A 24,832-nucleotide genomic window follows, 5' to 3' on the forward strand; every position below is an offset into this window, starting at 1 on the left:
TTTCAAGATTCAATTCTGACTTTAAGATACTCAGATTTTTGTCTCCTATAAACTAGGTAAATAGTAATCATCTTTATGTACATTAATGTTTTAAATTTTGTATTTTTAATGCATCTACTAATTTGAATTTTTAATAAAATGTAAAGATAAATAAATATAAATAGGTAAATAGATTGATAATAGAATAAAAATCAGTAAATAGCTGAAAGTGGTACAGCAACCAAGTTTTTCAAAGGCTTATAAACCATCCGTTTGAATTTGCTTCAGGCTAAAACCTCTCATTCAAAGTTGATGATGGAAATGCAAAATGCTTTGCCAAAGAGCTGTTTGTATTGATTAAGCTGCTTCTTATAGGTAAAACAGTGGGGAAGAGGGAAAAGACAGAACACTTTCTCAGGCTTCTCATGATTTTTTTTAATCTATTCTGTGCAAAAATATGGCTTACAGTTTATTGCTGAAATGTAGGAACATGAAGTTTCCCAGTCCACAGTTTTAAACTTAACAAGTATCTCAATTACTTGCAGAATAATTACTTCCAGAACTTTAGAACTATTCTATTAACAGTTATACCCCTTCTACTCATGCAGAGAAATTCTAACAAGAGCCAGGGACTCAAAAATGCCCAACTGAAACCATGCCATGACAATGCATTGTTTTTATCATAAGTAGATAGACGAGTAACTTGTATCATTTTTTCTTCCATGAGGCAAGAAACTGCAATAATTATTTCTTCATAATAATTTTAATTTTTCTAAAATGTTTCTGAAAAGAACAATAGGTAATGACAAACCCATGTTTGCATCAAGTGCTATTACCCTCTTGCAGTTTTTCTTCTGTATCTTAGCAAAGGTGTGAAATAGTATTTTTAAGATTCTAGAGAAGGTGAGATGATTTTCTTAGGGCAACTTCAAATTTAATTTCTCCAAATAACAAATAGATTTCTAGCATAATTAATACTTAACTAACCAGTTTGTTAAAGCAACAAGTTGGTTTAATAAAGTTTTAATCTAAACCTTAGAACCTTCATATTCATCATGATCCTTGTCTAGAATAGGAAGAGTATATTGGACACACACACACACTATATCATCATGACTTTTCTATATTACAAACGGAGGTGTTGATGTTGTAGCAATTTGGGATAAGTGTGTACAGGACCAGAAAAAAGAGTAAGAAAAATTTGGATTTTAAAAAATTGAAATTTGGGGCACCTGGGTGGCTCAGTGGGTTAAGCTGCTGCCTTAGGCTCAGGTCATGATCTCAGGGTCCTGGGATCAAGTCCCGCATCAGGCTCTGGTCAGCAGGGAGCCTGCTTCCCTCTCTCTCTCTCTACCTGACTCTTCATCTACTTGTGATCTCTCTCTGTCAAATAAATAAATAAAATCTTTAAATAAATAAATAAATAATAAAAAATTGAAATTCTTGTTGGAATTTTCTTTCTTTAAAAAAAAAAAAAAAAACAAACTACAGGGATGTCTGGGTAGCTCAGTCTTTAAGCATCTGCCTGCAGCTCAGGTCATGATCCTGGAGTCCTGGGATTGGAGCCCAGCATCAAGGCATCAGGACTCAGCAGGAAGCCTGCTTCTCCCTCCCCCACTCCCCCTGCCTGTGTCCCCTCTCTCAGTGTGTCTCTGTCAAATAAATAAATAACATCTTTGAAAGAAAGAAAGAAAAAGACTACAGAAAAATAATTCAATTCATTGGATGTTAGTTAGCTATGGTCTGTAAGTTTATAAAAATGTAAAAGCAATATTTCATGGGGAGGTTAGAAAGCAGGGCAGATGGGTGGAGACTGAAGTATATTTTTAGTTCATCTTGAATTTTGAAATAAAAAAGGACAGATTAGGGGCGCCTGGGTGGCTCAGTAGATTAAGTGTCTGCCTTCAGCTCAGGTCTTGATCTCAGGGTCCTGAGATCATGCACCATGTTGGGCTCCTTGCTCAGAGGGGAGCCTGCTTTGCCCTCTCTCTGCCTGCTGCTCCCCTTGCCTGTGCTCTGTCAAATAAATAAAATCTTAAATAAAATTAAAAAATAAAATTAAAATAAAAAATAAAAAAGGACAGATTAGACCACGTAATGCAAATTATAGTCCACCAATGAAATGATCCTAAAAATTTTTTTTAATTATTTTCTCTCCTCCTTTATTCTTTTTGCTAAGCACAACTAACTTCTAAGTGATCATTTTGATAAATCCCAGAATAACAAGATTTATCTGTAGCAAATATGTCCCACAGCTGGAACTCATGAAGCATTTATTGCCTGTTGTGCCAGAGAAAGTCTTTTCCAACATTAGCTTCTAAATTCCATAGCAAATTAATTAATACATTAATAGAAATGGTTGTCTAGATATATTGGAGAATTTTGAGAGATGGACACTTAACAGAATGATGTGTCTTTGATTTGCAATGGAAGGCTCTCTTTAGTCTAATCAGTTGCTGAGTTATCAATTTAGAACTCTGTGGTCTTGTGTTCCTGTGGTTCTTCCATTATTTTCTATATGAAAACATACTTATCCCTATGCAGCACGAAGGGAAAATGAGAATGGGTTAGTGTTTTAATTTGGCTTCTTTGGTTAACTTTGAGACTCTTCATATCTCAGTCCCCCATTAATGACTTTAAAAATGGTTTACCTTGCCTATTTCTTCTTCTGTTTATCTTGCTGGGATTACATACAGTAATCATGTTTTAAAAGAAAGCTTACTGTCCATAAACAATGCTATATAGATAAGTTGATTCCATTTGGTAATAGGTAAATAGGACACCAAAGCCCTTCACAGCTACTGTAATTTTTCTGTTGAGTGATTACAGTAGAATCAGAGAAAATCAGGCACAAAAAAAAAATTATCTTCCTCTCCATCTCCCTGCTAAATAGACTCTACACAGGAAAAACAAAAGAACAGTTATAATATTTAGGAGACCTCAGTCATCTCTTCTGCTCATTGATTTTTCGTATTCTTGAATCACTAGCGTAACAGTAAACCAAAAATGTGTGCGACACCATATGCCACAACCGCTTCCCAGGCTTGAGATTGAAACTCCTAAGTTGTTTTGACTGAGCAACTAATAGCAATTTAGATAGTTCTGTACAAATTTAGAGACATGAGATGCAAAACCATTACTGTATTCCAGCACATTCTTCTTGTCAGAACCACTTAAATCACCATCTTACACAAGCACATATTGAAACTCAACTTTAAGCATTTTATTTTTATGTACATTTCATTTTGTCCAGAAATAAAATATCTAAATACAGACAGACTGTAATGCTGTATATGTTTAGCTTTCAACAATACTTGAGCTGAATAAATGCTTTGTACATTAAGTTTGTCTTTTTAATGGAGGTCACAGCTACATTGATAAAATGGATTCCTCATATCCTTTTTTTTTCTTTTTTAACCAATAACAAGCAGAGACAAGTACAAGTTAATATTAATAAGCAGCTCAAATAACACTTGGTTAAACTATGTACAATACAAACCATTCATACAAATGAAGACTAGGATATTGAATTTGTTACAATATGTGTAGTAAAGATAAGACAGACACTTATAACTTACATGGTGTCTGTCAGGCATTTCCCTTCTTATATAATGATCAGAACTTGTTTAAATCAGCCTTAGCTGGTCTCAACTTTGAGAAAGTCCAATGACTGGTGATGAAAGCTGTAATCCAATGTCTGCCCACATGTAAATTCCAAATGTTTGCTCATCTTTACTGAAAACAGCCTCCCTCCATAGAAAAAAGAGCCATCTTACATAACCTTGAATGTGCCTACTGTATGCTGGAAAAAAGTTACTACATTTTGTTGTGTTCATAAAAGAAAATACTGAGCTCTAAAGACACATTTTTTTTCCATTTTAACAAGCATATACTCCTACAGTAGTATTTACCAGTACAGCTACTCCAAGCAGTAGGAATACATGAATGAGGATTACTGATGAGCATGTACTCAAGACTTTAAAAGAGATTTCCATAACCACAAGTGTTAGAAACCATTCACTGTCTAGTTAATCCTTTCATTTGATGATAGTTTATCCTAAACCATTATGAGTCAGACAATGAAAGCCCTCTTGACAGGAATCATGACAGATGCAAGCTGAAATGTATATGAATGTGTGTTTGTGTACATCTATGTATGAGAGCATGTCTTCAAGTGTGCCTTTAAAATCTATGGTGATTTACAACTATACCAAGAGATGAAGCTGACTGGGCAGAAATTACATCAGATTGTTTTCCACTAGCATATTTGCAGCCAGTTGACGAGAGCAGCAGTGTAGACACATTCCAGGCAACAGATGTGACCTTCTTCTTTGAGGTAACAGCCCTGTCATATTGACCTTTAATTCCTCAGGCTTCAGTCTCACCCATGTTCATCCTCATCCAGAAGGGAAGTAAGGTGTGTCGCTGTGGTAGTTGTAGTCGGGGCACACTTTCTGTACTAGTTTATAATCTGTACTATAAAAGGAAATGTAAATACAGATCACCTTAAAGGGCTTGGAGCAGAGCCAGGATACATGACTTTGGGTCTGCTCCTGGTAACAGGTTTTTGAAGGATCATAGTTGCAGAGTGTGTTCTTGGTAGCCTTGTCAACCTTTTCATACTCAATGCGACAGTTAAAGGACTTGGAATCTTTGGCATCAATCACGGTTTGTTGTGCCAAGTCGAATTCCACTATTTTTGTAGGGGGCACCAAGCTGACAGACACATTCCCTTGACCAGTGGAATTATGCCTGAAATAAACACTAAATGTCCCATTGCCGTGATCTACAATTTTCCCAGTTATCAACAGGTTTAGCTTCACTGTTTTGATGTTGGAATGAAAATCACCCCATCCAAACATTTTCTTAAACTTGCCCGTCTTAACAATGGGCCTTCGCTTGGCCCTGGGCCGAGGCTCTTGAAGGTCTGTGGAGTTCCTCAGCCAGTCCCAAAGGTCTTGCTCAGAATAAGGTTCTGGGGTGTCATATCGCAGGTCTAAATCTGTATCATTTTCTTTGCCACGAAAAGTCTGTGACAGGAGTCGGCTGATAGACAAGTCTTTGCTGCTTTCTGTCCATATGTGCTTTAGTGTGGATTTGCTGCTTCCTGATTTTAGAAGTTCTGACTTTCCACCATTCGTTAAATTGGCACATGTGACCTGAAAATGGAACAGAAAAATGGTGTTTACATCTCTGTACCTGAGAACACCCAACACACAGATCCAAGCCCTTTCTCAGAGGCTCAGAATTAAATGAGGCCACTTCACCTAAATTACCTTCAGCATATTTATTTATTTATTTATGGCCAATATTTATTTATTTATTTATTTTTAAGATTTTATTTATTTATTTGACAGAGATCACAAGTAGGCAGAGAGGCAGTCAGGCGGGTGTGGGGGGAGGAGGGAAGCAAGGGGAAGCAGGCTCCCTGCTGAGCAGAGAGCCCGATGGATGTGGGGCTCCATCCCAGGACCCTGGGATCATGACCTGAGCCGAAGGCAGAGGCTTAACCCACTGAGCCACCCAGGTGCCCCAATAGTTATTTAATAAAACATGAAAAACTACCACTTCTATTTTTATATAAGATTGGGAGAGAGATGATGTCGGTAGATAAAAACCACTAAACATGACTGAAAGACTATATAAAAGACTATATAAAAACATTGACTTTAACAAGGAAAAGACCACCTAACATGAGTAAAGCAAACTGAATTCAAACAGAAATCAAACCAAAGTAATTATTTCTTAGCACCAAAATCCAAACACTTTTAAAATAAAAAATTTGCAAATCATTGTTATTTTTCTACTTCAAAATTACTATAAGCTTTAAAGCCGTAGGATTCTCAGAAATACATCAACCAACAGCCTAAGGACTTTTGGTAATTTGTGCCACAGTCCTATTAGAAAAGTCAGTTTTGCAAAGAGACTCTAACATATTTTAACTCATCAAAACATGTTTATTATCATCTATTATTGGCATGGAACATATTATATAAGACATGTTTTTACCTTAAGGACTTAAAATGTGGTCTAGGAAAAGGGACGTAAATGAAAACATCTAATACACAATGTCTTAGAGATAACTGACAATCTAGAGAAACAAACAATACCTGGTCAATGACAAAGAGGTCACTTCAGGTTGGATTGTGAAAGTCACATTCAGAAACCGTCCTTCTGGGACCCTGTTCTTATCTCTTTGGGAAGATTTAGATTCCCAACTAGACCAGGAGGAACCCTAAATCTAACTGACTGATCAAACATCCAAATCTGTATTTGCCAAATTATATAAGAGTTGTCCTTACCACAGCTCCTATATTTATGCCTTAGTATAGAAGAAATAAAAAAGAGAAATGAGTATCTACAATGCACTCATTAACCTAAAGTTAAAGCAGCGATCTCTGATCATGACAGGGAGGGCTCAAGGACAGTAGGGAAGACAGCCAAGAACCCACAGGAATCAACCAATACAAAAGAACCTTTTAAGATGTAGACTGACTGCCTATTGGGTAAGTCTGCCAAAGAGAGTCCCATGCTGCCCATTAAGGAGCCAAGTTTCATAATAAACCTCCATCTCCAGTCCTATCTCAGAAATGAGCCTAACACTTAGCAGCCTCCTTTGGACCCTCCAGTCCCCTTCCAAACTGCTCTCCAAGTAAGAGGCCATTGCTGGAAAGCTTTTTAATTCAGGTCTACTAGGAATTAGAACTGCATTCTAGAGGTCTCTTTATAGACTTAGGCATGAAGGCCTAAGGTACAACTCTGGCCTGAGAATAGTCTTTTACTCCGTCACTTGTGTTTAAAGGACTCTATCCCAAACCCTAGGGAGTAAGGGCACAAACTTTAGAGCCAGTCTCCCTGGAATATATGCTAAGTTCTGCCATTGCCAAGCTGTGTGCCCTTGGTCAAGCCATTTAACAACTCCCTACCTCAGTTTCCTACATCTGCAAAATGAATGTAACAGCAGTGCTTAATGATGGTAGCTGACACATGGAAATGGTTCAATTTAATGTAGCTATTTTTGTAAATCCCAGGCTGCTATGTGAAGACATCTAGAGAAAGAAGGTCACCAAATGAGGTCTGTTTTGGAGGTCTGTTTTGTGGGTAGCTTTGCTCTTGATTACATAGCCAAGTACTCAACCTATATGGGATGGCTTTCCCCAAGGATACCCATGCAAGAGGCCCTGGTAATCTAACCTAGAACAAAGTCACTTAGATCTAGTAACCTTGCCTTTTCACAAAATCCTAAGGATCAATGAGCTTTCCCACTGCCAGCTGGCAAATAGTCTTATCTCTAACCCATTCAAATTGAGACAATGTGAGTGGTATGAAGCCTTTCCCACCTGGGAAAAACTACCAGATGAAGCTGGTCTTTTCCTAGTAATGCTGAGCCTAAGAAACCCTGCAAATTTAGTCCCATATGAATTTATTGCCTCTGAAAGAAAAGGGATTTATATTTCATAACCACACCATGAAAAACCAAGACTATGATATTGGGTAGGCTAACACAAAAGCACTAGCCTGGGTCCAGTTGCAACCGCTGTGATCCTTAAGGCAACTGTGATGCCTTTATAGAAAGATCCAGAAGGCCACCGTGCACAGTGGGTAATAGAGGAGAGACAAACACTGACCAATGGAGAATCAGACTCTAGGAGTGGGATGAGGTACAAAAATAATGCATGGATTGTGGTGGAGGTGCCACATCTAAGGGAAGTAAAGACCACCCACCTGCACATGATCTCTAAACTCTAAAACATATTACCCAAACAAAATGAACAGACTTGGGGCAAATATAGGGAATAGAAAGAAGGTTGCATTTAGTAATGACTGACTTTCTTTCTTTCTTTCTTTTTCTTTCTTCTTTCTTTCATTTAAATTCAATTAGCCAAGGTATAGTACATCATTAGTTTTTGATAAAATGTTCAATGATTCATTAGTTGACTAAAACACCCAGTGCTCATCATATCACATGCCCTCTTTAATGCCCACCTTTCTTTTAGTGCTGGGTACTTCCCTTTCAGTTCTCCTCAAGCCTTGAATTGGCCTCACTCCTCTTTTCACCCTGCACCCAAACTGTTTCCTGTTTGCAAATTCCTTTCATGCCAAAACATTCCAGAAATGGATTACATTCAAGCAGTATGTGAGCAGTAATAGCAAAGTGGCTACCTTATCAAAATTCAATTTGTTTTTAAATAAGGACTAAATATTGTCTTTTATTTTTTTAACATCTTAATTTTATTTTGTTCAGTGTTCAAAGATTCATTATTTATGCACCACAACCAGTGCTCCATGCAATAAGTACCCTCCATAATACCCACCACCACTCAACCCCTACCTCCTCCCCTCCAAAACCCTCAGTTTGTTTCTCAGAGTCCACAGTCTCTCATTGTTCATTGTTCATCTCTCCCTCCAATTTCCCCCAGTTCATTTTTCTTTCCCTTCTCCTAATGTCCTCCATGTTACTCCTTATGCTCCACAAGTAAGTGAATCCATATAATAATTGACTCTGCTTGACTTATTTCACTCAGCATATTCTCCTCCAGTGCCATCCATGTTGATACAAAAGTTGGGTATTCATCCTTTCTGACAGTTGCATAATATCCCGTTGTATATAAGTCTTAATGGGATGAAATTGAGAAGGAAATATCCTTTGGGGAGAAGGATAATGCATAGAAATATATGAGTTTTCTTAAGGAAAAAGCATCTGTGGAATAATAAAGTCAGTCTTCTATGGGACAATTTTTACTCTAATATGAAAAGTATAATCCTTAGTAGTTCCATAGTTAATATTATATCAGTATAATTTAAAAAGCAAAAACAACTGTAGTTCTACTAATTTACTGAAAGAAGAGCATTTCAAAATAACTTTTTCCAGGGGTGCCTGGGTGGCTCAGTGTGTTAAGCCGCTGCCTTCAGCTCAAGTCATGATCTCAGGGTCCTGGGATTGAGTCCCGCATCGGGCTCTCTGCTCAGCAGGGAGTCTGCTTCCTTCTCTCTCTCTCTCTCTCTCTGCCTGCCTCTCCATCTACTTGTGATCTCTGTCAAATAAATAAATAAAATCTTAAAAAAAAACTTTTTCCATAACAGTAGCTATAGTATAAAATTTAAAGCAAACATTAATTTATAAGAATAGTAAAGATCTTTTAGCTTGTGAGTTTATTTCTTGTGTATTTGTTTGTTCTATTTTGTTTTGAAATCTAATTGATTGGCCAACATCCAAAATCTCCACTTGCCTAATGATATAAATGTTGTCCTAAAGACAGCCTCTATATTTATGCTAAGTATACAAGAATTATAAGAAATAAATGCATAACCAATTTTCTCATTTTTACCTGGAATTACATAGTTTTATTCTTTGGGTGACAAGAAAAATAAATACAGGCATGTGCTTGGTTTCGGTACTTGTTATCTCAGCATCAACACAGTTGATTAGGAGAGGGGCTGTAATGAAATGCATCCATCGTGCACTGGCTCATGAAGCAGTAATGAATTGCCCCTCAAAAAAGGAAGTAAAAGGGAATTAGAGTGCAATCCACCAAGCAGCACATGAGGAGTGAAAGGGAAAAAATGTGGAAGTAGGAGAGAGGACGTTAAAGAACCAATCTATTCAAAAAGGATGCTAAGACTGACAGGCAGATAAACCTCTGAATTTTGGATAGAACAGAAATTTAGTTCTAAATGATACTCTCCACAGCTGTAATGATTATGAGTGTGAGTTCTGGAGCTAGATGGCCTGAATCCCAATCTTGGCCATGATCTGCAGCAGCTATATGATGTAGGCAAGTGGCTCAACTTGTTTACACTTAGTTTTTCTCTTCTAGGAGAAAGAATGCCTACCTCCCTCATAGAGCTGTTGTGTGAATCAAACAGGAAACTCCATTTAAAGCACTAAGAGCAATACCTGCGCCATGGTGAGTGTTTGACATTATTACTATTAACATCCTCAAATATTTTAACCTCCGTATCTCAATGGATAATATTTTTTTGTAAATGAGTAATGACAGGATATGAAAGCAAAAAATATTTTTATAAGAATATCTCCCTTTTATGTAACCAAAACCCTGGGGCAAACAATTAAAAAAGAAAGTATATACTTTTGAAAGTTCAGCTGTGACAACCAAAAAATATGGCAAGTTCAGTAGGTAGTAAAACTCAGGTTAAGAAAGAATGAGCATAAGTTCAGCCATTAAATTGCTCAACTACCAAATGCAATGAATTTATTTGTAATGTGAAAGCCTTCCAGTGCTGCTGACTGTTAAGAAATCTCTCCAGAACATCTCAGAATCAAAGCAGGTTTCAGCTGTATTTGTCAACAACACAGTCTTGAATATTCTTATTTCTCTTTTCCCTTCCCTTCCCTTTCACTTAGGTTAGGAGAGAAGCAGGGCATGTCTAAAAGGTGAACAATCATGAAAAACCAAGAAGGGTCCTTAGGAAAATCTCCAGACCTACTGAGCATAGGTAATCCTGATTTCTTTTGTTTTATTAGTTCGATGACTATATAGCGAGATTCTGCTAATATTGAGTTAAATAATAGGAATACAAAACTAAGTAAGACATGGTCCTTGCCTTCAAGGAGTTCACAGTCTAATGGGGAAATCAATTAAGCAAATAACAATGTGATGTGACTAACACTATGTACAACATTCTAGTAGTCAGAATGAAAGTTGAAAGGTAGAGAAGTTGTGGCAGGAGAAATAATCCTTGGACCTAGGAGATAAAGGACACTTAGGAGTTCAACAGAGGGAGAAGAGGCCAAAAGAGATTCAAGCATGAGAAACACACTGTGTAAAGCACAGAGCTAAGAAGGGACATGTTAAATATAAGAACGGAAAATAGCTCCTTACTGCTGAGCCTCAGGGAACACTGACAAGGAAGAAAAGGAGAAGTTGTAAAAAGTAGATAGAACTTGAAGAAGGTGGGCTAGGGTCAAAAGTGATGTTCCTACTAAGGCATTTGAACTTAAACTTCTAGGAAGTGGGGAATCACTAAATTGTTTTCTGTTTTGCTTTTGTCTCTGTGTGTGTATATATGTGTGTTGTTTTTGCTTATTTATTCTGTTTTTGCTTATTTATTCTGTTTATTCTGGCTCTAGAAAGATCACTGATTAGACACTGAGGATGAATTGGTAGGGAGAGACTTTGAAGGAAGAATGACTAGTAGAATCATTCATTACATAACTAACTGTGATACTTCATTTGAGAAAGTAAACTGAGACTTTACCAAGGCAATAGCAGAGAAAAAGAGAAAGAAAAAATGGATATGAGAACAGTTCAGAGGTAGGATTAACTCAGCTTGATAATTTTTTACTAAGCAGGAATATGAAAAGTTGAATTAATGAGTTTCCTGGCATCTGCAGGGAATACAGAAGTAACAACTTAGCTGGAAAATATAATTAAATCTCAGAGGAAAATTGGAAGTTGAAGTGCCTGCAAGTCATTCCAGTGATGCTATCCAAAGAAAGCTGGTACCATGGGTCTGAATGTCTGGAGAAATGAAAAGGATAGTGATGTTGATTTTGTTGTATGAAAGGATTGTACTGTTCAGATAGGTCACAGTGATACAGAAGAAGGTTGGTAATAATAGCTAATGCCAGTGCTTTGAAGACAAGCAGAAGAGGAGACAGGATAGGTAAAGACAAAGGAGGATATTAGAAAGAAAATATTACTGTAGAAACAAAGAGAAGCTGGGAAGGGGAAAGGCAGGTATGGGCACACTCGAATTTCAAGTAAAAGTTGAATAGCAGAAACACTTGGAAAAGCAGCCCCTTGACTTGTGAACCCTCTACTAATGACCTTACTGATGCTAGTTTTAGTAGTGGTGAAGAGAAGATGCAAGACGGGAAAGAGCAACAAGCTTAATACATCTACTCCAAGCTGCAGTTTGGAATCACTGGCTGACTCGTTCTATCATATTGCTTTACATCTTAAGAATTTTCAATTTTGAAACACATAAATATACATATAAAACTGAAGAATGCTGAGCCCTACTGAATTAAAAAAAATCATTAAAAAAAAGCCTTATATCCAGAACACCTTCTACTATTGATGTTACAAAGATAATAAAAGAGTTTCATTTTAAAAGTCACCTAAAGATTCTTTGATGTCAGTATATCTGAGTGATAACAGAAGTGAAGACCTTGGCGTAAAAATGAATACGAAAGAAGAAGCTGACAACATCTAATGAACCCAATTCCAAAAGGCAAAATTTCCAAAGGAAATTTTTCTACAAATAATTTATTCTGTACCAATGAAAACACCAAATATACTCTCTGACTGAATATAATTTTCCATGTCAAAGCCACCATGCCCATTCCAAAGGAGCTGGCTTGCAGGTACCCAGGAAAGGATACCATTTCCACAAATTATGAGAGTTGTCTGTCTCATTGTTTTAGAGACACTGAGGATCAAAAAGATTCTTAGCATGATTTGATGTATGTGACTTAAAGTACACATGTATTTAAGAACATCCAAAAATAGTTACAAGGAGAAGGGTCATGTCCTTCAACCATAAACAAAAACAGAGCTTGGGTGTAACATGAAGAGAGTTTGCCTGGGGCAGGACAGGTGTATGGGACTAAGGGGAAAAGACTCCCATTGGATGGTGGAATGTAAGCATATAAGAGCTGCCACACTTCCATCTAGCTCCTTTTCTTTATATTTTAGGGCCATTCCTTCACATCAGGTCCTCTAATATCTTTTCATAATAGGTTTCCAATCATAATGTCAATACATTATCATTAAAGATACTCTTGAAAGATACCACTTCTGGAAAATAAACCGCTCCTCAACTATACTGCCCCCTCAGTTTTGCTCTGGCCTTATGAGACTGTATATAAACATATCCTTCCTTTACATATGTACTGTATCCAACGAGAGGTGTCTCCAGATGTTTGTGTACCTCTTTTTATAAAAGAGCGGTAAGATGTCTTTTAATTTCCACTAACCTGCACATTTTACTGCCGATCTATTACTATTCAATATAAATAATTTCAAAATTACTTTGAAAATTATGTATTTATTTCATCAACTGTATGAATACTTAAACCAAAAATTTTAAACAACTTGACGCTTAAGCAGTATCTTTCAACAGTGAATAACTAATCAACAAAATGGTCTTGCTCTATGATTACTTCATTTTGACAATTTATGATTTGCTGTGTTAAACATATGTTGCATACTATCAACTGCTATTGGATAAGGCACACCATATTCATTGTAATATCATTGTAATTAGTATTTGATATATGACATTGTATTTTATTTCAACTACACACAGGAGTGCCTGGGTGGCTCAGTAGATAAAGCATCAAACTCTTGATTTTGACTCAGGACATGATCTAAGGTCATTAGACCAAGGCCTGCCTCACTCACTCTCTCTCTCTCCCTACTCTAAAATTAATTAATTAATTAATTAACTGCACACACCACTCATTCACACACACACACACACACACACACACATACCCACACTCACACACTTCAAAGTCAATATTGTTATCTTTAGCGTACACATGGAGATACAGAAACTCAGAAAGAGACTGACCAGATTATTGCTGTTAAGTGAAAGAACTACCCCCTAGTTACTGCAGAGGCTGTGTCCTTTACTTTTTAAAATTATTTTAATCATGCAATTCTACATTAATACATGTTTATTAGAACATTCAAATGTTATAGAATTTATGAAGTAAAAAGTAAAAGTCTGTCTTCATCATCAACCCCTACTCTTTTACAATCTCACCCCTCTCTCCAAAAGTAAAACTTGTCAAAATTTTGGTGTGTATTGCTTCTCAATCTTAGTTTTCACATATAAATATTATATATGTAGTGTCATATTTTATGATTACATTATATATTTCCCTATCAACAAAGCATTTTAGAGATATATACCTCTTAGTACTTCTAGGTATATCATCTCTATTAAAGGAGAATATAAAATTTTATGATATGGATGGACCAGACTTCCACCTTTTGCTTACCTTTCATGACAGATCCTTAACCATTACATTGTTTCATGGTCAGGTTACCTCCAGCTGTTTTTAACCTTGATTCTACTACTTTTTCTGCCATTATTGTTTCAGTCACCCTCTACTTATGAGCTGGATATTAATTTTCATTGATGTATGGATTTGTGTGATTCTTTTAGAAAAAGAGTTCTTAGGGCATACACTTAAGTTGTCCATGCTAAAAACTGTCTTCATTGGCCACAGGCTTACACTGGGTAGAATATTCAAAATAATAATAATAATAAATTTATTTATTTATTTATCCTTTAATTTATACTGTGCTGCTTAATTTTTCTCTCTCAAAAAAAAACCTGAATTTTATTTCAGGCATTGTAAAATTTCACAAGATGGGCTACCTGTGCCCAAGGTTTTTTCCAGCCCCTTTCTTAGCTAGTTCAGAGAAAAATATGCAAATATTTCTAGGCATGTGAGGCTCTTTTTCATCAAGTTTTCCTAAGAGGACTATTAACTCTTTGGGGGATGTTCTTTCATAGTATAGCATTTTGTACCTTAGGGGAAGGGAGTACCTTGCATAGAGTAATCACAGCATATATGACTTGTGTGGCTTATATTCTTAGTTACATTGATTTCAACAGTGAAGGTCATTGTTCTTTAATCACAATCAAGCTGGGGGGTGGGCCTCAGAGATTTCTCTTTTACAAGTTTTGAGTCTGCACTTGACATTGACAATACAGGGAGTGCTTGTATTATATATAATAAGCCAGAGGAAAGGGGTTAGTGTTTTAATACATCAAAAATACATTATTTCCGTCTGCTGCAAAGCAGTGCTCCAGGAGCATCAGTGCTGCATTAACAATGGAAAAGCAGAGAAGGAACTCTGTGCCTCTCCTTTAACCCTGTGCTGGGAGGTTGTAGTGCATAGAAACTAAGAAAATAGGCTTTGCAGTCAGAGATTGAGAGAATGGGTTAAGTGGGGCTGAGTGGAATAATTACTCTTAATTTCTCATCAGTATTAATGTATTTATGTGTCAGAACTTAATGTAAATTTACACACTAAGCGTGAAGGAAGGAACAATATTTTCACAGGATGAAAAAGTGTATTTCTTAGGAGCAGAAATAATAGTCTGTGGCTCTTCATAGGCATGTTTTTTACCTCTACAGTTAAAGAACCAAGAACATTTTGAATACAATTTTCATAAGCTTACCTACAGGAAAATGAACCAAAGGGAAAGCTAATGATTCTGGTTATACAGTCTTGTGAAGAGCTCAGTTATCCATGGCTCAGAAAAGTCTCCAGTACAGTAATGTAGGGAACAGTTAGTACCCTATGTAGGAAGTCAGCCATCCTCCATGAGAGCATAAGAACTCATAGGGTAACATATCTAAAACTCTTAGCCATTTGAGGATTCTTCAAACTGATAGGAACACCATGTTTCTAGTTTTTGAGGATGACATGAAATGTTCAGTCTGGTCAGAATGTCTTCTCTTAAAGTTACTATGTCAAAGACAAATTATTGCCCACATTTGCCAATACTAAATTATAACATAATTAGCATGGTCACTTATCACCACCTATTGCTAAAAATGCTAACAATGACCACAGAGCTGTTATAATTATGCTGATTTCCATCTCCGTTTGTTTGGACCATTTGAGCAGATGTAATTTCTCCAGTGAGAACCAAGAGTAGAATAGCTGTGAGGATTCTGAAAGCCTTGTTTTCCCTTTCTTGAGGGTTTCATAACTTAGCCAAGCATAATAGCTCTCATATCTTGAACTCATATTATTTCCCATATTTTTATGTATATATTATGTATAAAATCTATTTTATTTTCATGAAAACCCAATGAGTGAGGTATCATCTAATTAGAGAAAAATGTGGTCCTAAGGGATCACTAGTGATAAAGTAGCAGACTTTGGTTTTAGCCCTCAATCTCTGACTCTCTCCCAAAGTGTAATTATGGATTATCCTGGTTTGCATTTTAAAAGTTACTTCTTGTGTTAGTGTTTTATATTCCTTCGATTTATTTTTTTAAAGATTTTATTGATATTGATTTATTGATTTTTTGAGAGAGAGAGAATGCAAGCATGTGAGCACATGAGCAGGAGACGCAGACCCCCCTGCTGAGCAGGCTGCCCAATCTCAGGACCCCGGGATAATGATCTAAGCTGAAGGCAGATGCTTAACTAACTGAGCCACCCAGGTGCCCTATTCCTTCCATTTTAAATATATAAGGAGTATCTCGTGTAAAGATGTGTAGGTACATGGTAAATATAATGAACAAATGTGTAAAATAACATTTTGAAAGACTATTTCTGGGCTGAAATAAAGTCATTTCAGCATCATTTTTTTCATTATCCTTAAAGAGACTTGAACTTGTCAGTAAATCCAGATGTCTTTGAGGAAAAGAGAAAGGTTGCATATGTAGGAATAACTGGTTAGATCCAGGGTCTGTCTTTCTGAATTGAAGGTTAATATGAGTGATTCTCCATAAAAAGGCTTATTATGTGGGTAGTAATGAAGGTTTACAGCTTATTAAAGTCAAAGCACATGCCTATCTAGAATGGACCAAATGAGAAAGGATTGACTTGCCTTTCAACCCTATTTTCAGCAACCTATATCTACATACTGAGTAATAATAATAGTAACCTTATCCAAGAGAAGCTCAAACTCCTGAGGAAATAATGACTTTGATATATTTTGAGACAATCTGCCCACTTACCCTCTGATTATTAAGAACTTGATCTGGAAACCTTCTGATAGAGGAAAAATACATTATAGAAACAAAATAATGGAAACAAGTTATAGGGAAATATTATCCCTGTGCCATTTAGATGCTAAACAGGTACAAATATTCTTCTAGGTTTTATCATTCATATCAGGATATGTGTGGGCAGCACTGATTAGAGGTTCCCAGGTACAAAGTGGACAGCAAGCCAGACAACCAACCCAGAAATGTGACAGGGGGCTAAGATCCTGAAAATATAGTCCCTCCATACTTCCATAAAAGTCCTATGGACTGGGACTCTCCTCCTTCCTGAAGTGGAACAAATACAATGTTCTGAGCCAATACAAAACCTAGCAAAGGGAATGGACCCTTACCATCTCATCAAAAGTCGATGTGCCAGAGTTTGAGTTATGTAAAAACTTTGACATTGAGTAAATAAATATTTTTGGATCATGACTTGACCAAAGCAAGATGTGGTAAATGCACATACACCTAGAACACCAGGCCCCATCAGCTCTTCATCACAGCTCAAAGAAGATAAAACTCATGCACAGGGAACCAAGTAAGCCACTATACACACACACACACACACACACACACACACACACACACAATAATCTCTTCAAAACACTTAAACCAACCCATTTTTTTTTCTAAAGCCCCTCCCAGAAGATTAGCATCCATTCTTTGATTTTCTTTCTTATAAGATTCCTAGCACTGGGTAAACACACGTATCCTCCACAGATCTCTTACCCCATTACTGCAAGTTTTGGAACCAGATGCACCTGTTGTCCACAAGTCTGGGCTAGATTTCACTTTGATCTTGTCCTATGCCTCTCCCCTCTTCCCATGGCATGTAGAATCCCATACCAAAGAGCCAAGTACTCAGGAAAAAAGGATATTTAGGCAGAGATATCTCATGACAAATAAAAAAAAAAAATGGCCTCTGGATCTAGGTGCTATGGCTTTAAGTTAATCAGATATAGTGGCATGCCTTGAGTCCACAAAGAAAAAGACTTGGCTTTTATGGTTACCAAGGGAATTAAGTAAACAATGTCACTAAATAAAAAAAGGATGTTCACCCGAAGTTTATGGTAAGAAAAAGACAGGTCATGAAAGGAATTGAGCAAATAGAGCCCCAGAATGACAGGATGCCATAAGTGACATCATAGTAAGGAGTTCGGATGAAAATATGTGTGGAGTTAGAGCTCTGAGATCCCCCTGACCTTTAATGTACTTTTTTTTTCCAGCTTACATCAGATACCTGTTTTTTATTGTTCTTTTTTCCCCTTTATTAAATTTTTCATTTTAATTCCCATGTAGTTAACATATAGTGCTATATTAGTTTCAGGGGTACAATAAAGTGATTTAACAATTCTATATGTTACTCAGTGCTCATTATGATGTATCCTCTTTAATCCCCATCACTTATGTCATCCATCCCCCTATTCACCTCCTGTTTGGTAACCATCTGTTTGTTCTCTATAGTTAAGAGCCTGTTTCCTGGTCTCTCTCCCTCTCCTTTTTTTTCCCCTTTGTTTTGTTTCTTAAACTCCACACATAAGTGAAATCATACAGTATTTGTCTTTCTCTGACTGACTTACTCCATTTAGCATTTATACTCTCTAGCTCCATCCATATTGCTGCAAATGGCAAGATTTCATTCTTTTTTAAGGCTGAATAATATTCCATTGTATATATATTCTTCTTTATCCATTCATCTATCAGTGGACACTTGGGCTCCTTCCATAATTTGGCTCTTGTAAATAATGCTGCAATAAACATAATAGGGGTGCATATATCCCTTTGAATTAGTATTTTTATATTTGGGGGTAAATATCCAATAGTGCGATTACTGGATCATAGTTCTATTTTTAATTTTTTGTATAGAGTTAAAATAGAGTAGTTCTGTTTTTAATTTTTTGAGGAACCTCCATACTGTCTTCCCCAGTGGCTGGACCAGTTTCCATTCCCACCAATAGTGTACAAGGGTTCCTTTTTCTAAAAATCCACTTTTGTTTCTTGTGTTTTTTATTTTAGCCATTCTTTTTTTTTTAAGATTTTATTTATTTATTTGACACAGAGAGAGAGAGATCACAAGTAGGCAGAGAGGCAGGCAGAGAGAGAAGGGGAAGCAAGCTCCCTGCTGAGCAGAGAGCCCAATGCAGGGCTCCATCCCAGGACCCTGAGATCATGACCTGAGCCGAAGGCAGAGGCTTAACTCACTGAGACACCCAGGTGCCTCAATTTTAGCCATTCTGACAGGTGGGATATCTTGTTGTGGGACGACACCTCATTGTAGTTTTAATTTGCATTTTCTTGATGATGTCTGAACACCTTTTCATATGTCTTTTGGCCATCTGGATTTCTTCTTTGGAGAAATGTTTATTCATGTCTTCTAACCACTTTTTAATTGGTTTATTTGGGGGTTTTTTGGCATTGAGTTGTGTAAGTTCTTTATATATTTGGATACTGACCTTTTACTGGATATGTCATTTCCAACTATCTTCTCCCATTCAGTAGGTTGTCTTTTAGTTGTGTTGATTGTTTCCTTCACTGAGCAGAAGCTTTTTATTCTGATGTAGTTCCAATAGTTTACTTTTGCTCTTATTTCCCTGGTCTGGAAAAATGTCGCTACAGTCGATGTCAGAAGTCAAGGAAGAGAAAGTCAAGAGAAGCCAAGGAAGAGAAATTACTGTCCGTTGTCCGTTTTAGGATTTTTTAATGGTTTCAGTTATCATGTTTAGGTCTTTAATCCATTTTGAATTTATTTGTGTATGGTGTATGTAAAAAAGTGGTCCAGTTTCATTCTCTTGCATGTAGCTGTCCAGTTTTCCCAAAACCATCTATTGAAAAGACTAATGAACTTTAAAATGACTTATTCCAGCATTTTAGCAGTTTGTAGTACCATGGACTCTGTGGATATAAGGCATCATGGGATAAATAAAAGGACAGGTTGTAATGGTAGAATGTCCTTCCCTGGTAAGTCCCTATACTCACTTATTTACAAACTCGGAGAGGTAGTTTAATTATCCTTTTTCAGAAGAACTGGGTAACACTCCAGCTGCCACTAGAGGGCACAGCTAAGACATCTGACAGCTGTCTATTTGTGGTGCAGAAGTCACGCAGAATTGTCAGCAAGGGTCCCAGAGTTCATTGAAAGAAGTTGAACCCGGAAACTCTGTGGTCACTGCTGACTGACACAGTCCCTGGAGGCCACCTCTTCTGCGAGCTGCAGAGGCCAGGAAGGAGCTACTCTTGCTCAAGGAACTACTACAGAAGTCATCACCAACTAAAGAAGTTCTTTTGAGTCTTCAATTCCTGATAGATGGTGTGCTCAGGAATAAGGCATTTATAATTATTTATTTGGAAATAGTCTAAGTCAATGTACTCTATTTCTGTATCTCCAGCTTCATTTTGGCTACTCTTTCCTTTTACTTCAGAGTTCTTATCACATCTGAACACATTTTTTTTTTTATGTGTTCTCTTTCTTCCGACTTCAAGACCTTGGCACATGTTGTTTGCCCATCCTTGGCATCCTCGGAATCCATCCCGATTTACTTAGTTGGCTCCTACTGATTCTGTAGCCTAGTTTAAACTTCATTTCCACAGTAATCTTTATCCTCTCAAGGCACCCTGTACTGTTCATTCATGAAAGTAAGACTATTATCTTTATCTTCCTTCCCTCTTTCCTTCCTCCCTTCCTTCCCTCCTTCTTCCTGCCCCTCCCTCTCTCTCTCTTTTCTTTTTCTTTCTTTCTTTTCCTTTTTGTTTCTTTCTTTGAACTGTCATCTCCATGGTAGACCCATCCAATGCCTTGATAACTTTTTTTTTAACTACATTTTATAAAAGGCCAGGTTTCAAGTAGGTGCTCTACAAATGTTGGCTGAATGAATAAATGCATTTTTGAATGGACTGTCCACCCACCCATAATAATATCCTTCTGGAAATAAGCTTGCCCCATAAGCAGATAAACAGCTCATTTTTCTGACATAAACATACTTATATTGAAAGCCTTCACAGAGGCTTTGTGTAATGCCATAAACATGAACAGTGATACAGGAGGAAAAAATGCTATTTTTCTAGGAAAATACTAGTCAGTGGCCCCTATAGCCATTACAACCAGTCAGCAATATCTCAGAAAAAATAACCAAATAACTCTATTTTCATTTAAATAAAAGTGAAAAATGAACAAAAACAATATTGCCTAAATGAACATAACTGCATTTTGGAGGTCTGAAAAACATCAGAAAAACAACAAAATAATGAGTTGTGGTCTCTTGGGCAGCAAGAAAGTTAGTGCCATTCTCTGGATTTTCTTTTCTTGAATTTCTGGAATTTTGATCCTAAAGATAGTAATGAAAGAAAATGCTGATGGGATCCAAAAAGCAGAAGTTCCTTCAACAAAAGAGCCTGCCAGATTTTCGGGGGGGGGGGGGCATTTTCTTTGCACTACTCAAGTATACATTTGTACTGACAAATAATAATTACTTTGAAACAGACAGTTAGGCATGTGTTAGGCTATTTCTTTGCACAAATGCCATTTGCTTGGAAAATGCAGTGGTTTTTATAAATGTGAAGCAATGCAACCATTTTTATGGGTGTGTTTGCAAAGGCTCAAAACTGAACTGTTAAAAGTGTCCATTAACAGTACAAATTAAATTGTTATTAAAAAATCTGAGTCTCAAAGCCATTTCTGATTTTCCTCTAGGACTGACAGATTGTGAATAAACACACTACAACCTTCTGCTTTGTGTCTATATCACAAAAATCCATGACTGTTGAGAGTTAGAATCCTGAAACATCTGAAATAGAAGGGACCTTTCTGGACAATGTTTTATAACTTAGGAAGCAGAGTCCCACAGAGCTGAAGTAACTCACCCAAAGTTTACAAGGTTATTAGGGGCAGAGGTAAAACTGTAGTGAAGGTTTCCTGACATCTAGTCCACTTTTTTGGTGTGTGTTCCAAAGTTCACTTTTATTGAGAGTTGGTACTTTATATCTCCTTCAGAGTTTGTTGAAGCTCTAGAAATCAGGCTGTCAACTTCAAAAGAAGGAAGTGTCCACAATGAGATATCATCTCACACCAGTCAGAACGGCTAAAATCAACAAGTCAGGAAATGACAGATGCTGGTGAGGATGCAGAGAAAGGGGAACCCTCTTACACTGTTGGTGGGAATGCAAGCTGGTGCAACCACTCTGGAAAACAGCATGGAGGTTCCTCAAAATGTTGAAAATAGAACTGCCCTATGACCCAGCAATTGCCCTCCTGGGTATTTACCCTAAAGATACAAATGTAGTGACCCGAAGGGGCACGTGCACCCGAATGTTTATAGCAGCAGTGTCCACAATAGCCAAACTATGGAAAGAACCTAGATGTCCATCAACAGATGAATGTATAAAGAAGAAGTGGTATATATATACAATGGAATACTATGCAGCCATCAAAAGAAATCTTGCCATTTGCGACAACATGGATGGAACTAGAGGGTATCATGCTTAGCGAAATAAGTCAAGCAGAGAAAGACAACTATCATATGATCTCCCTGATATGAGGAAGTGGTGATGCAACATGGGGGCTTAAGTTGGTAGGAGACGAATCAATGAAACAAGATGGGATTGGGAGGGAGACAAACCATAAGGGACTCTTAATCTCACAAAACAAACTGAGGGTTGCTGGGGGGAGGGGGGTTGGGAGAAGGGGGGTAGGGCTATGGACATTGTGGAGGGTATGTGCTTTGGTGAGTGCTGTGAAGTGTGTAAACCTGGCGATTCACAGACCTGTACCCTGGGGATAAAAATATATGTTTATAAAAAATAAAAAAATTAAAAAAAAAAAAAGAAGGAAGTGGCTTATCTTGACTAAAGAGTTTCTTAATTTCATGAAAGGAAGGGCTATTGTGGAAATACAGTATCATCTGCCAAGCCTAAAACAAAAGGCACTAATCTAGTGCATTGCAATTGTAGCTTGGGGTCCCCTCGGTTGACCATGTACACATACCTATGCTCAGACTTTCCAAGACTTAAGTCTGAGCAGTGACTGCTCTGCTGGAAGAAAGAATCCAAATGAGGAAACCATAGTCACAGGTTTAAGTAAATTACAACACCGAGGGAATTACTCTTCCATCTCTAAAGAAGAGATTTATATTTGTTTGCAAATACCTTGTCAATTTCTATTTTTCAGAACTTATTTTTTTCAAAAAGGCAAAGTTGAAGCATAAGTTTGTCAAATGGTCTTCGATAAATCCATCGACAACCATTTGTTAAGTAACTATGATCTCAAAAATTTCCAAAAATTTGGGAACTCATTTTATTCACTTCAAATCATTCTGTACATCTGCTCATTCTAGAAAACTAACATCAGTACTTTTTACTCTTTCATAAATAAATGTCCTAGTCTCCTTCCTGTTACAAGCTTTGGGAGTCAGTGACTCTCCACAGAGAATGCTAATGGAAACCCAGTAACATGAGCTGTAATCTTGCTGAGGATCATATGTTGGAATTGGTGTATATTAGGAGGAAGGGGGGTTGGAATATGTACAGTATTAAATAGCATATTTGGAATGTACCATTAATTTGATTTTAGTCAAAATATTTATTTCATAATTTGACATGTTAAAAGAAAATATGAGAGTTATGTGTTTGTGTAAAAGAAGAGCTTAGTTGTGAACACTCAAGAAATGCATTTTTAGGGTGCCTGGGTGGCTCAGTGGGTTGGGCCGCTGCCTTCGGCTCGGGTCATGATCTCAGGGTCCTGGGATCGAGTCCCGCTTCGGGTTCTCTGCTCAGCGGGGAGCCTGCTTCCCTCTCTCTCTCTCTGCCTGCCTCTCTGCCTCCTTGTGATCTTTGCCTGTCAAATGGATGAATAAAATCTTAAAAAAAAAAAAATCCCAGTAAATTTATTTAAAAAAAAAAGCATTTTTATTTATTTTTTTATTTTTTTAAAGATTTTATTTATTTATTTGACAGAGAGAGATCACAAGTAGGCAGAGAGGCAGGCAGAGAGAGAGAGAGAGAGAGGGAAGCAGGCTCCCTGCTGAGCAGAGAGCCTGATGCGGGGCTTGAACCCAGGACCCCGAGATTATGACCCAAGCCAAAGGCAGTGGCTTAACCCACTGAGCTGCCCAGGCGCCCCAAGAAATGCATTTTTAAGTGAGATCGTCTTTTACTAAGGATCTTGGTTCTTTAGATACACTATGAAGATGATCCATCTTAATCTGAATCTGTATAGAATAGTATTTATCTTTATATTTCTGTAATTTTAAAATTTTGATATAATTTCCAAATTACAGTAAATTTTAAGAAACATACATATGCCCTTTACCCAGATCCACTAATTAAATTCATTCAATCATTTTGCTCTATTGCTCTCTCATTCTCTTATGTATGCATGAACATATGTATATGTGTATACAGATTTTTTTCCTAAGCTATTTTCAGAGTACGCTGGAGACATTATACCTATTTATCCTTAAAAATGTTCTGGAAAAAGTTCTAATCACAAGGGAAAAAAATATTTCTAACTGCCTATGGTGCAAAATGTTAGCTAGACTTATTGTGGTAATCATTTCACAATATATTTAAATATCAAATCATTATGTTGTACACCTAAAACTAATATAATGCTATATGTCAATTATACCTCAATTAAAAAAAAGAGGTCTGACATAGTTCCTAAGAAAAGTGGCATTATCTTACATAATCATAATACAACTATCAAAATAAGGAGATTTAACCTTGATACATTACTATAACTACTTATAGTCAATATCATATGCCATCTATTGTTCCAACAATATCCATTACATGTTTACTAATTTTTTGGTCCAGGACCCAGGCCAGCGTCATGCATTGCACTTAGTTGTCATAATCCTTCAGCAGCCTTTCTTTCTGTTTCTTATTCTTTTACGTTCTTGTAATATATGTAAATATTATAGGCTATATACATATGTAAATATATAAATATTATAGGCTAATTAATTTGTAAAATGTTCCTCAATTTGTCTGATGTGCACTGGAAATAATTTTATAATAAAGTTCTAAGACTTCTGATTAACAAAGATGATAATGGGAAAGGAGTGTTGCTTGATTTGAGAGGGTAGGAAGCAATGCTTTGAGTAGGTACAGAGAGAATAATATTGTACTATGCTAAAGCATATCCTT

At 36.9% G+C, this 24,832-nt stretch overlaps 1 protein-coding gene across 1 annotated transcript in view; it reads right to left on the reverse strand.

Moving 5' to 3' along the window:
• Positions 1 to 1,595: 1,595 nt before the first annotated feature.
• NXPH1 (neurexophilin 1) overlaps positions 1,596 to 24,832 on the reverse strand; it is a 296,639-nt gene continuing 273,402 nt past the window's right edge. Inside the window, exon 4 of the mRNA XM_059396782.1 lies at positions 1,596 to 5,138. Within this exon, the coding sequence (XP_059252765.1) occupies positions 4,377 to 5,138 (762 nt within the window). The 3' untranslated portion in view covers positions 1,596 to 4,376. The remainder of the gene's footprint in view (positions 5,139 to 24,832) is intronic.

This window comes from Mustela nigripes, chromosome 4 (assembly GCF_022355385.1).
Source record: "Mustela nigripes isolate SB6536 chromosome 4, MUSNIG.SB6536, whole genome shotgun sequence".
Classification (NCBI taxonomy): domain Eukaryota; kingdom Metazoa; phylum Chordata; class Mammalia; order Carnivora; family Mustelidae; genus Mustela; species Mustela nigripes.